The sequence below is a fragment of the Diuraphis noxia genome, unplaced genomic scaffold (assembly GCF_037042655.1).
Source record: "Diuraphis noxia isolate RWA-SAM2 unplaced genomic scaffold, SU_Dnox_SAM2 contig0004, whole genome shotgun sequence".
Taxonomy (NCBI): domain Eukaryota; kingdom Metazoa; phylum Arthropoda; class Insecta; order Hemiptera; family Aphididae; genus Diuraphis; species Diuraphis noxia.
The window spans coordinates 3,168,603-3,183,403 of record NW_028301714.1 but is presented as its reverse complement, the minus strand read 5'-3'; the positions used below and the strand labels follow the sequence as shown (position 1 = coordinate 3,183,403).

The following is a 14,801-nucleotide window of genomic DNA, read 5'->3' as shown; positions in this document are numbered from 1 at the left end:
TGGTAGCCTTTATGTGTCCAATGTCCATCTATCCTAGTAAAACGTATAAAATATGAAATATAAGTAATCGACTGTTTGCTATAATAATTCCGTCACGTAATATCGACCATTTACTATACATTTATACATTTAGACGATCAAAAAATGTTCAGTTGTCCAGAGACACCTTACTTAACCCAACCTGATAACATGAAAAAACCAGATAGTGTGATGTCAACCAGGATTCGACAAAAAAAAAATCCTTATCCGGTTATAACGAGTATCTGACTTATTCCTCGCAGACATGTAGGTGATTTTTTCCACCAGTTATTCCTCGTTTATATTACGTACAAATTGTTATACTATAATACATTCGCATATCGCATACATAATAATAATGTATAAAATGAGATACATCTTGCAGACACCAGCCAATAATTGAGTTAAAGACTACATTCGTCTTAGGTATTGTATCGTATAATATATTATTATATGATGAGTGTAATTCTTGATGTACACTACAAGCGGCAAGCTGTTGTATAATAATTTACCAACGTAATGTTTTACTGCATAATATGAAAAAAATTTAGATTTATATTACTTATATATAGTATATATTTTATATATACTTTATTGTACGAATATCATTATATATACTTTATTGTACGAATATCATATCATAGGATATTCGAATTTTCATTATGACATTATTAATCAATATCTTAGGATTATTTGTAAACGTTCGATTGTTATAATTAATAGTAACACATTATTTTATCAGACCAATTTTGATTGATGTGTCATTAACTCATTCGGTTTAGATTTGAATCGTATCGTAATTTGAATACCTTTGGAGGCCACACCTTCACGTCGGGCGTTAATATGCTAAAAAATCGGATTACATTACTGTGCATCAAACATAATTAGAGGATTAATTTGTTCGCACCCAATGTTGAACTCTTACAAAAAATGTGATCTCTGTTATTGTAATGTAATCGTGTATCAACTATTGACGTTTATTTAAATTTTAGAAGCATAAAATTAACTTCGACGTTATAATAAGATAAAATATATTTTTAAGTGTAAATAATTGTTACTTAAAACAATTATAAATGCTTGTAAAATTATTTTGTGTTAAACATTATTAATTTAATTTTTAAATTTATATAATCTTTTTAACATGATAGGAGTCTTTAAAAAAATATATTTATATTTTATTTTTGTATGCAATAGATATACAAATTAAATATTATGCCAATATGGTACAAGTATTAGGAACAAAATACTTAAGCGCAAGCAGCTTACCTAATACTTTAAGATTTAAATTTAAATTTAATAACCGTAATATAATTACTGAAATAAGAAAATTATTAACATATATTTAATTATAGATATCTGTAAAATATGGAAATGATATATTGAAAGAATTCTAGTGAAACAATTATCAATTCAGTAATATTTTAAACATACTAAAGCGATAGTGAATTTATTTAAATTTAAAAGTACTATAAATAAGAATCATAAAAATTTTTCCACAACAAAATTTAACCTTTAAATAACCATAAAGAAAAGGCCAAGGTTAGACAATTTATTGAATAATAATTTAGAGTCAAATAAGTTAAATAAAAGTAATTGACTTAAGATGGTTAATTCACCGTGTAATATTTTTAAATACCTAATTTAATCAAATTAAAAAAAATATATGTAATATGTCAACTCAAGTTAACTTTTTGACTCCCGGGTGAAAATATGTATTCGGAATATCACACACGTGTAAAAGTGATAATATATTAAATCGAACTAAGATCCAATTTAAAATTAACTCGTTATTTTAGGAAGTTAAATTACTATTTTATAGTTAGATAACTTAACTTAAAATAATTAAATCTGTAAATATGTATACTCTGTGCTTTAGAAATATCCACACTTTATTTATCAGAAGTAACCGACGTGTAATGAATGTATTCTTATAAATGAAATTTAAAAAGAACTGTTAAGCACACGTGTAAAGAGTAGGCATGTGTGAAAAATCCATAAAGATGTTTGAGAGGAGAAACAAAATCTAAACGATGCAATTAATTATTGTATTGTACTTACATCAATACATCATAACTATGTTTTTGAAAACTTTGTTCAGCCACTCTAGTGTAATTGTACCTTATATTTGTTAAACCTATCTGCTCGTCGTTATTTTGTTATTATTGACTTAAACTCGAATCTGTAAACGTACGCACACAAAAGCGGTACCTACGCCATGCACTTTAAACGATGCGTTCAGATCGTAAGAATGAGTACCACGTGGGAAGAGACCTCCAAAACGCCCAACGGTGCTATCAAATTTTCGTCGACTTTATAATATTATATAGTATATAATATATATTATTATTATTAACGACACCCAATCCGGTGCGCCGACACAAATTTCGAGGCCTCAAAGCAATTAACGATACCGTTTCGGGAACACCGTACACATGCCAATATATATGTACATAATATCTTATATTATAGACACGGTGTACCAATTAATCATCGACGGATAGTTATTTTGTCGGAGACACCCTCCGATGAGCCGTCCGCGGAATGCCGCGAGTAAAATATTAAAATACTAATTAACACTTATTAGTATCATATATACCAATATCGTTGGCCGCTGTGTAAATAAATTACGAATAATTACATTATAATATTATAGAAAAACGGTTCCCATCATAAAGAGCTGAGAAGACGACTGCAGTTATCAGGATCTAATCAAATTGTAACCATAACAAGAGGAAAACTTAGACAATTTAGTATAAAGTTTTAAATATCATGCAAAAGTTATTAAAGTTAAAAAAAAAAGCAATAGTGTGGAGTTCTTAAAATACCTAGGTATAGGTTAAGAAATCTAAAAAATAAAAGTAACATTACAAAATTCGCAGATAGTTCTCTTCGTATTACAGTGAAAATGTTTATTACTAGCCTACGATTTATAGGATTAAATCCCGTGTGGTTCTTTTTCATAAGAAACCGTTTTATCCAAATATTTTATGAAAATGTGCTCTTAAACATTATATATAGGTAGATGGGGTACTAGTTGAATATAAATTATAAAAGTGTATTACTCAGTGGCATAGTAAAAATGTATAAAAAGAGAAGCAATACAAAATATTAATAAATAAAATTTCTATAGTGATGCTATATTGTATATTATCGATATTATCACATAGGATAAAATTATATTATTCTACTGTACAACTGTTGGATTCGCACATTCAATTATACGGATAAGTGTCGGTGAACTAGCGTTCCACATAAATATATTGTTGTATCAAAGTGTATAGAATATGTATATAAATTATAGGCACACCTTGTCAGTTTGATATCCAAGAACAGTTATTTCATTATTGATTATTGTATCTCGATTAGAATAATGTACAATATTATAACTCTACCTATTATATATTATACCTGCTGTGTTATAAGCAGATATGATAAGTATAATCATTTGTATGGAAATTCAATTGTTCGTGCATATAAAGCACTTGTCAAACACATACGCTACTGATTTTTCAATTATTAGTTACAATTGGATGGTTTATGTAGAATAGTAATAGACAATAGATTTACATATGTTATTTGCATCGCAGTTCTGATTTGTGTTCACGCTATCATGCAATTACCTAAAAGTTTAAAAAATGCACCAGTATCAATTACATTTTTAAAAGCATTTTATTATTCACTTAAACATTTGTGTAACATACATAACTTGTATAAGTTTGAGTAAGACTATGTAGAAGGTAGAGTTGCAGAAGAACATAATATACAATTTTTCATTCAAATTTATAGCACGTTACATAATTTAAAAAAATTATTTTATAAAATACGAATGGTGAAATATCTGATATACATATTGTAATAGCGATATCATTATTAAATATCCAAGGTCGTTTTGTGGATGTCATATAAAGCTTAACATGAGAGACTTCCATTTTGGATGATTTTATCTAACTATGTTATCGACAAAACAACATAACAAGCATTACGATTTTTTTTCACTCGTCATGCAATAACACAATGAATAATATTAAGATTAAATTACTGAATTTCGAGTTAGTTAATTCAAGCTTCTAAAGCTAAACTGAATCTTGGCACATGATTGAATGAATAATATAGACAAAACTATAAACGTTATTTGGCACACTGTGGATAGTAATTACTAAAAAATTTAATTAAGTTTTATTGTTGTTCACTATATAGATTACAACAAGATAGAAAGTAGAAGGTATGTAGATAATAATATGCCTAACGAAAATTATGCGTTTAGTTTACAGTTCACTAGAGTTTTTAAATTACGTATTCAGATTCATATCTCATAAAATTATATCAAATCTCAAACTAGGTAGTTTATAAAGTGTATCTTTTTATAAGTATGTGTATTATGTACCTATTCATTGCGGTCATAAGATAATGCCGCGGAGAGTTATACTCACGCGTTATACACTTATACGTGTTTATAAATACCTTGGCCTATTGGCAATTTTTTAACATTGACCGATTTTTATCGAGGAAAATAATCTTTTCAAGATATTTATATTACTATTATTATGAACCATCATCATTCATCATTTATATTATGATAAATCAACATACCTCCTTAGGCGTTTTTACATGTCAATATTTAAGACAATGCGTTTAACAAAATTACAATATATATATATTATAACAAGTAACGGCTATAACAAGAACAAACTTAATGTTGTATAAATCAATATTTTTAATTTCAGATTTTCGCTAAACACTATGCATAATATATTAAATTTTTAAGCCAGAAAATAAATTTGTAAAAATAGTTAATTTTATATTATGAAATTTTGGTTTTTATTTCATATGCAGATATAACGGTTATAATATATGGTATTTATATTAAAATAAAACATATCTTAGGTAACCTAGCTAAAGCTTAAATTTTAGCTGAAGAGTATTATCATCTCTGCGTTTAATATAATTACAATAATTTTCGAGATTATAAGGTATTAAACAAAACAATGTTATTGACTATTATAGTAGTTTAATCAATAGTTTGTGTATTGTGTATACAAAACTTAAATTTTGGTTGATGATTATTATCTCCATATCTACTTAATGCGTGTCTTTAATAATTTTGAGATTATTGCTAGATGAGTATAGATATATACAATATTAAATAGAACAATATTAATAGAAGTCAATTCACCTGCGAATAAATTGAACGAGGGGCGCATAGCACGTGTTTCGAATGGAAAATATAATCCTAAATATATTTTGTAACTAAAATAATAAAAAGTATACCTAAGTTTGTTTTTTTGTATAAAACCCAGGATAAAATCAATTTAAATCTGCCAGTTTCCGGTTGTCAATGAACGCCTTCGCAAGATATAGTACGCAAGCAGCTATACATATTAAAATAGCTGACAATAGTAGAATCGTCCAAAACCTGTTTGGTTGCGCTTTAAACAATATTAAATTTGTGCATATGATATTATTTCCTTCGGTCCTCGGGCCACACGTGTCAACGTGTAACATCATAAAGTAAAAATTTTTGATTAGTATATAATACTATGCTAAATATGAGTAAAAGTAGTTGTTCGTGTCTATAATATATATATTACATAAATACATAAATATAGATAAAAATATGTATGTAAGTAAATTTAACTAATACTGCACACATTGCTTTCGTTTATGTACGATTATCGCCAAATTTTGCGCTACTTTAACAACCGTATTCATGTAAACCATCGCTATAACTTTAACACCATAACTTTTTTACTGCAGCCGTCGTGACGAGAAAAATATTACACAATACCCACAGAAATATTAACTAACTATTGACGTTACACTCATAGACAATCATTTTTCAATCGCATTTTAAAGGTTACAGCAGAATGGAGTTTATACCCATCGTCAAATTTGAATTTCAAATTCACCTGTAACGTATTCAACTAACAGTGTCAAAATTGATTTCAATGTGTGCAGTATTTTACACAGCACACGAATATAGCATAGTATTGTCCCATATCATATTATAGTTGTGAAAGTCATATATAGTCACAGATATACTTATTTCGTTTTACGGTGCTTAAATGTTACAATCACAAATCAATTATATTCAGTTTTGGACGGTTTGCGTTTACCAATATTTAATATTCCTAAGTTATTTAAATAGATAATACCGGTATGCAGTAATTTTTGTGTATTTAAAAATCAAACTTGAAAATCCAGTGTAGCTTGGTTTTGTCTATCGTATATCTTAAAGAATTGCAATATAGTTTTGTATGGTCTCACACTCGAGCAATTTTTTGCGACTGTTAAACATTTATTTATATATCAAAAAAAAAAAATCAACAATCGATTGCAAAAAATCACCGTAGACCTTATAAATTATAACATATAATATAATAACATAATGATTTCGCAATAATACACGAACTGGTGCTGCTGTTGCATAATGCGAGAACGTTGTGATTTATACGGAAGCGATCGAGAGGTATAATAATAATTATAACATATTATAAAACCAATTTGAATCGGCAAAGAAGTATAATGCATGGTATAACTCTTTTTGGCAGCAATCTAGACGTTTCGAGTTTTCGACCGATATGTATAATAATATTATGTATCATGCGGAGACGCGTGTCTTACAATTATTTATCTTTAATCTATCATATGCGTACTATTATCTCTATATATACATAATAGTATGTGTCTTTATTAATGAATAGTACGCGTGCGCATATACCCATACCGTAATTTTCAATCGTGAAAGTCTTATTCCTGCACTAATAGGGTGGTGTTCGACGAACAAGGCTGACACACGCGATATTATAATACATATTATAAGTAGACGATATAGTTTTCCAACCAGAGATCAGCGTCGTCGTCGGTAGCTGCAGCGGACACCCGTCAATTCGTATTAGGACCTATATAATTGATAACCGGTCCGTTGTAGATTTAGACGCATTCATTAAAATATTATACCTACATGTGGTATAATATGTGGTTATTATATGCCCAATACACAATGGGGAACGTCCTGTTTTATTTAGACCTAGCGTGTTGCCGTCGCCTTAATAAGTATGCGAGGAATTTTTACATATCATACGACCAGAGCGGCTGTTTTTTTAGGTCATGTCCGTAGAAAGACCACTATAATAATGTCATCATCGTCATTCTTTTACATCTCTGTACAAAATCAATGTTTTTGATGACGTGAAAAATGTACGTATGTACCTATCTCCTAATTTTATTCTCGTTCTCGTTTTGTATTTTTATGGCATTTCAACTTTTTGTGATCCTCGTAAATTTCTGTGGATATATTTGATGAAGATGTATATATTATGTAAGAAGTGAGCAGTGAAGTTGAACACCAAAGATTACTTTCCAAATTTGAATAAACTGTTCGCAGAAATTCAGTGTCAATAAACATATATAAGTTTTTTTGTTTTTGTGTATTATTGTGTTTAATTAAATAATGATAGCATAATGCGTAATAATAATGAATAAATGAAACAAAGTTTTTCTACATTTTAGACGTATTATTATGTTTTTAATGACTATCAACTCCTAATAAAATTGTTTAATTACCTATATACTATCAATTTTTGTACTATGATATGATTTTTTTGTCTTAGCCACTGATGCGGCTCTTTGAAAATAATGATTTTGGAATTTTTTTAAAAATGGCTCATCTACTCGAAAAATTTAACGACCCTTATAGTGTCGTGCAAGTTATACTTTTTAAAATTAGTTTTGTTACCTACTCACTAACTGAACGCCGTCCCAAAGAGGATAATATAATATAATGGTACCTATATTATCGCTTTGTGTGTTGCTCTCGTCGTATACAATAATGATCACAGCCAGAAGAAATATGATTGTTGGAAACTATAGTTGACTCGGCATGGGGTTAATCCTCTACGACAATAAAAGTCTGTCGGTATGTCAAAAGTATCGTTCTAATATTGTATAGGCACATGAGACGCAAACAAATTAATGATAAAAAAACGTGCGTAAATCTTATATAATTTATATATTCATATATTTTATTACACAGATTAAAAACCTATGTAAATACTAAATTGTTATTTTTCCCTGAATTATTCTCTGAGTTATCTTATACTATTATTTACGACTTCCGATTATTTAATCTCTCTCAAAAAAAAAAAAATGTTTTACATTACGTTGGCATAATAATAAATTAGAATTACGCGTTTATATAGCTTGCAAGACAAATTATATTATTGTACCTATATTACAGTTGTTTTGAAAATATATAGGTTCAATATCTTAAGTTTATGGTCAACAGTTTTTATTTTTTATACTCGCATTATAATATTATATTACACGAAACGCGATTGTATTTTATAGCTTGATAATTTATTATACATTTTTGTATTCATCCGAACATTTTTGATGGCGAAAATTGTCGTAGGTTGTATTTTTCAATATTTCAAAATTTTTACGGTAGTCGTTGTTCATAGTCTTCAACCATAGATCGTTTAGTTAGTGAGAAAATTTTCAACCAATTAGATACTACCAAACTACTATTTAACAAAAAAAAAATAATTACATTTTGAAGAATAAATATCTATCTTTTTACATAATAAATCTTAAATCTACCTTGTAAATATTAAATTACAAGAGTTGTTGATAAGACTAGGTAAATAATAGATATTGACTAGCAAGTAAATGGCGAATGGCATAAAATGATAATGTTGGTTAGCCATTTAGTTATCTATTTGTCTTGTCTATGTTATCAATTTATCTAAATGCCTGCAATAATTTATAATTTATAATACAAACTAATTAATCACGTTGTACAGTTTTGTTTGTTTCACATCATAATTAATGTGTAGACTGTTGTAGACTACTTTAGTATATAAAATATTCTTTAAAATGTCTTCAGAATTTCTATAACAAGCAATTTAAATGATTTGTATTGGTACATAATTATAAGATATTATTATGCGTACTATAACAGGCGTAAAATGTTTAAAAATAAGAAGTTACTTTTGTTTGATGTAATAGTATAATACGTTTAATCGAAGTTATATAATTTGTATATCATATAGTAAAATAATTTTAAAAATATATTTTTTCAGAGGTTTTTAAAATCATAATAGATGGATGTACTTATTTATTAAAGTTTTCAAAACAATTGTTTTATTCTCACGTTGTTCCTAATCAAGAAAATTGATACAAAGCTATACATAGTAATTATTATATTTTACTTGACTAATACGAAAACCTAACATCATTTTCAAACAGTTTATTAAGTACTTATTAATCATCGAAGAACAAAGAAAACATTTCACTCTTTAATAATCTTAACATTCGGGTATTACATAAATTGTACCCACAAGCCTCAATTACTGTTACTGCACAGTTCAGCTTCTATACTCGTAAATCGTAATACCAGGGTATTAAGTAATTTCTGTGTTTTATTTTTCTATAAACAATAAAATGGCAATTATCATTGTTAAAATGTCATCCGTACAAATTCTATTAGAATTTAATTACAGAATAGAAAAAAAAAGTATTCTACTATTTTGCAATAAAATCGAAGACGTGATTTAATACTTGTGTGGTCGATGATGACCCCAAGAGGTCATGTTGCTTATGTTTCTGTATACTATGATTTGATTTTAATATCATTCCTTATTAAAAATATAGAAAAAAGTCATCGGAATAAAAAATATAAGAAATTGCACCCGCTCCCCAAAATTAATACCTCATTTGTCTCACAGAAAATACAAATATCCTTTGTCTTGTGCCGCTGACCTCAAACGTGTAACAATACATCTGTCATCGAATGTGTGTCCTTCGTATATGATTTATGTGTTATGGCACAGTAATCCAAAAATGCAATAAGTAAAACTATTGTGATAATAACTTTTCATAACAATTTTCACACACGACACATTCGTAAGATTGCATTATTACAATGTAGGAAATTAAATATTGCTACCTATTCAAGAATATTATAAATACAAATTATGTGACAACAATAGTCGCAAATGTTAAATATTATTATTTTACGGTTTTACGATCTTATATTTTAAGTACTTACAAATAATGACGTAAAAATTAAAAGTGTCTCAACAAACATTTCACAAACTTACTGAACTGAAAAAGTTAGATTATTATACTATAGGTACCTAATGATCTATGAAGTCAAATCTGGGCTAAACTTATAGAATCATTTATTTTTATATTGTTTCGAGTGATCTTTTATATTTCAACAGAAAAGTACAAATCGGAAAAACAACAAGTTTTAAAAAATGTTCTTTTTTAAAGTGTCATTAATTTATAAAACAAAATGTTTATTTTAATTCAAATTATTTTATATTTATTAATAAATTAAAATTTTTGTGAGCCCTTTTTATTTTAGCTTATGACTAAAAACAAACATTCATAGTTTTATAGTTTTATAGTTTTATATAATGCATTTATCTTCATAAGTCATAACTATATTATAGAAATTAGAAATCTGAGGTTGTTAGTTAGAATAATAAGATAAATTAAACATAGACAGTCATAAATACTTAGTTAACTTTTAAATGCAAAAATTAAAGTGTTTAAAATATATTATGTTTTATATACTTTTATTTGGTTATTCATGTTTTACTAAATAATAAATTCATTATGGTACTGGGATTTTAACGTATCATTGTACAGATGTACATATATTGCCTATTTATTACGCCGTCGCTATTAGATTCGAGAATTTTATAATAGGTAATTATATTAGATATAATATAAATTATGTACTTCATACCTACCTATACCTAATTTATCGTAGAGCTTAAGGAATTTTTTATCAGAATCAAATAAAAAAAAAAAATCCGTTAGTTATATTATAATAAGTAGCATGTATTATGCTAGGTATTTTTCGTCTGCAAGGAACACTGAGAATTCATAGACATGTTTTTGGGTATAGTGCATTGAAAAAATATCTAGTAGTGTGCTACGTATTTTGCAAAGAATTTAATTTTTTAATTTTTTATTTAAATTTCTATTACAATAAAACAATGCGTTACAAAAATCGGTTGGGAAAAAAGTTGTGCCCCGTCCAAAAACATAATCTATACTCGTATTAAATATATATTTATTTATATATTATATAAATTATCAAGACCGTATATGGGGGGGGGGGGGTCAACCGGTAAGGGCTAAGTTAGGTTAGGGGTTCAACCCTAACTGAAATATTTTGCAACTAATAAATTTAATTTATAATATTGTATATTGTATATTTAACCCCCCCCCCCAGCTACGGCCCTGTAAATTATATTTTGCTAAAACCACTGAAATCTATAATAGCTTATGATTGAATATGGGTAATCAAGAAAACAATTTAAAATTTTCAAGCTTTCCCAAAGCACAATTAATTTAATAACTTATTTTTATCCGATGTACTGGGAATTTCTTGTAAACAAAAAGGATCAAGACCGAGAATCAAATAATAATTATTTATTTTGAATAATTTACAGGCATTATTACACTTCGAACTATAATTTCTATACCATGTACGACGGTACGTGTATATTTAATGAGCCTTCATATTACCGAGTTATTCTTATTTGAATCGCCGCTCAAAAGTGATTTCATAATAAATTAAGAAAATTTAGAATCGTATTCATATACTATTATGTACTAACTTTTAAAATACACTTCCTTAATACGCGTTGAAGAAATGCGTTTAAAAGAAAAGAAATTACGTGCCATAGGACATAGGTAGGTATATATATAATTATTATTATACGCATCGTAATAATAATTACACGTTTAATCTCATTGTGTCGAAGAAAAAAAACTTGTGTAAAGAAAAAAAAACACAACCTATTCGTTCGCACGTGAACAGAGCATCAACTGTAATTATTATTGCCCCTTGACTACCATTTGATAATTACCTTTTAAGCGAACGTATTACGGTTGCTCACTGTCAATTGCTGAACATCGTTCGCTAAACGTTACAATGTCGCACATATATCTATGCCTACCTACACTTAAAAACGATTTTATATCGTCGTAATTTGCCATCATTATTTTTATTAAGAAAAATTGTTCTGCTCACAGTAGACAGTGTGATGCGATTACTTCATTAACGTCCTCGTCGGGTTTTGATTTGCTTTTATCGCGATTATATATTATGATTTATGATACAATAGGCAATATTATCAACTTCAAAACACAATAAGAACAATTGAAAACCTACATCAGTCGTTTAAACCATAGACATATTGTTTTATATGTCTATGGTTTAACACGTAATTTAACGAAACACAGTGTTAATCGTCATTCGTAGCAATACACCAATAAATATTTTCAATATTTGGAAATTCTCTATCAATGCAAACTAATTTTGGTGTCCACTATTATCTACCAATAGGTGATTATTGAAGTACCCGGCTCTTTCTATATGTATATCAGGAACTGGTGACATTTTTTTTGCCGGACATAGATTTAGAATCCCATTTAACTCTAAAGACCACTGGGACACCACACAGGTCTATTAAGCGAAATCAACATTATCAGATTTCTATAAAGGTATTTAGGTATATACCTAATATAAATGTACAATTATTGTTTAAAGACATAAAAAGGATATTATTATGATTACCCAACACATATTATGCAGTCGGTTTATTGTTTGTTTTCGCGTAATTATTATGAGTGCCTATTATATACCTACTATAATTCACTCTTTTCACCCAAAATTTAATACAACGGATCCACATGTCCGTTGTATGATCTCATGTGCCTCTGTTAAGAAGAGTTACTATTTTTTTTGTTCGTATTTACACGAGGACAAACACCGTTCCGGCATTAACGGCCCGGAACATTTCTTATATATTATATACTTACCACTCGCCGTGTATGGTTCACTACTCGTCTACTCATATAATATATATATATATATATATATATATATATATATATATATATATATATATATATATATATATATATATATATATTTAAATATAATACAAATATATGTATATATTATGTAGTGACACTGGGCTAAATTAAACCGTCGAATGTTTCAGATGACTGAAGTGACAAGCAGGACCGTTGGTTTCAGAACATCTGCCGACGGTGACAGGAAAGCCTTGTCCGTGAGAAGATACGAAGCAAAACCTCCGGAAAACTTAGAACTGGTAATTTACACGTATAATCAGACTAGACTATGACGACAATAATAGATATCGACCGTCTTCTAATTTAATCTATTAACTGCATGGTAAGGTTGGGTTAGGTTAGGTCAGCCTAACCTAACTCAATCTTGTGTTTAAACCTAATCATATAAAACGGATGAAGTATACTGTTCAAGTTAAGCAGCAGTAACTTGAACGCAGGCACAAGATATGACTATACTTTTCGAAAGAACATAACTCTCATAAAATAGATAAATTAGAATGTTTAATTACTTCTAAATATTTACAACTTTTAACTTTTTATTGATAATTAATTACGCCGCATTTATGAAATAAATGGTAAAATAACATTATATTATATTGAGAAAGGAGGTAATAAAATAAATTATGATTACTGACGATTGAGCTACTAAGTGTCTGTGCTCCCTAATTTTTATTTTCCATAAAAAATATAGTACCTATATAACAATAAATAACATTTATTTAACATAATTATTATAGCTTTTTCTATATATATTTATCGTTATCGTAATTATTTATCATCGACGTCATTGATTTCAATTGAATTTATGAATTTGTCCAATTATTAATGTAGAATTATGACGAATATTCAGAATGTTTAAATGATGATTTAGGTATTCTTAACGGTTACAAAAATGCTTAAACCAAATGTTGTATAATTTCTTAAGGGAAATTTCAGATGATATGACATCTATGACCTGAGGGCTACTAAGACAAGAAATATAATCCCTATAAAATATTAATTATTAGGTCATAATTTGAATAATGTGTCGTTTTCATTATATATATATAAATTATAAATACATGCGGTTTGTAAAGTGTCATAACATTCTCCAAGATAACATGTCCAAATGCTTAACCCGTATAAACACATCGGCTTATTGTTTGTACACTTTCTAGTTGTTCAAAATATTATTCACGTTTATAACATGGCAAATATTTTATTGTTTAGCCCATATTTTTATTTTTTATTACAATCCGCTCGTACCTAATATCATATACCTAGCCTGTGGAGTATTTTATAATATTAGTTTAGCATAATATGTCTATATTTCTATATTGTTTTAAGTACTTACCCAGTTTCTACCTATTATACCAAAGTTCTATGACTCTGTTATGCGTACGTTAATGTATTTTATTGGATAGTATTAAACAGCATTGTGCATATTATTATGTTGTATAGGTACTAAATCAACATAATTTACCGTATCATACGTATAGTAATAAAAACCCGTATGATGGTATGTCACGTAAATTCTTACGAAAAATAACTGGGTACCTCTATAACCATATTTTAATGACAATTATTATAGCCGTACAAGTTAATTGAAAAAAAAAATATGAACATACTGCTTAAAGCGTTGGGCAGTCCACCGTGGTTCGGGTGAGCCACTGGGACGGGCATGTAAACGATGGATTTTTTTCTCGAAAACGCCCTGGGTGCAGTTTTTTTGATTGTTAATTTTTTTTTGTTTTAATTTGTAAATTGTTAAAGTCAACAACGCGGAAACACATGGACAATCAACATAATTAAAATTCTTAGTTAATCGTAACTAAATATTTTAGTAGCTAATACTTCTATTACTATGTAATTAATAGTTACCTGCTGTTGCCTATAATATTATA

At 28.0% G+C, this 14,801-nt stretch overlaps 1 protein-coding gene across 1 annotated transcript in view; it reads left to right on the top strand.

The window, feature by feature from the left end:
- The window catches only part of LOC107167977 (uncharacterized), a 59,498-nt gene that overhangs the window by 10,743 nt on the left and 33,954 nt on the right, over positions 1-14,801 (top strand). Inside the window, exon 2 of the mRNA XM_089225282.1 lies at positions 13,047-13,157. Within this exon, the coding sequence (XP_089081408.1) occupies positions 13,047-13,157 (111 nt within the window). The remainder of the gene's footprint in view (positions 1-13,046; positions 13,158-14,801) is intronic.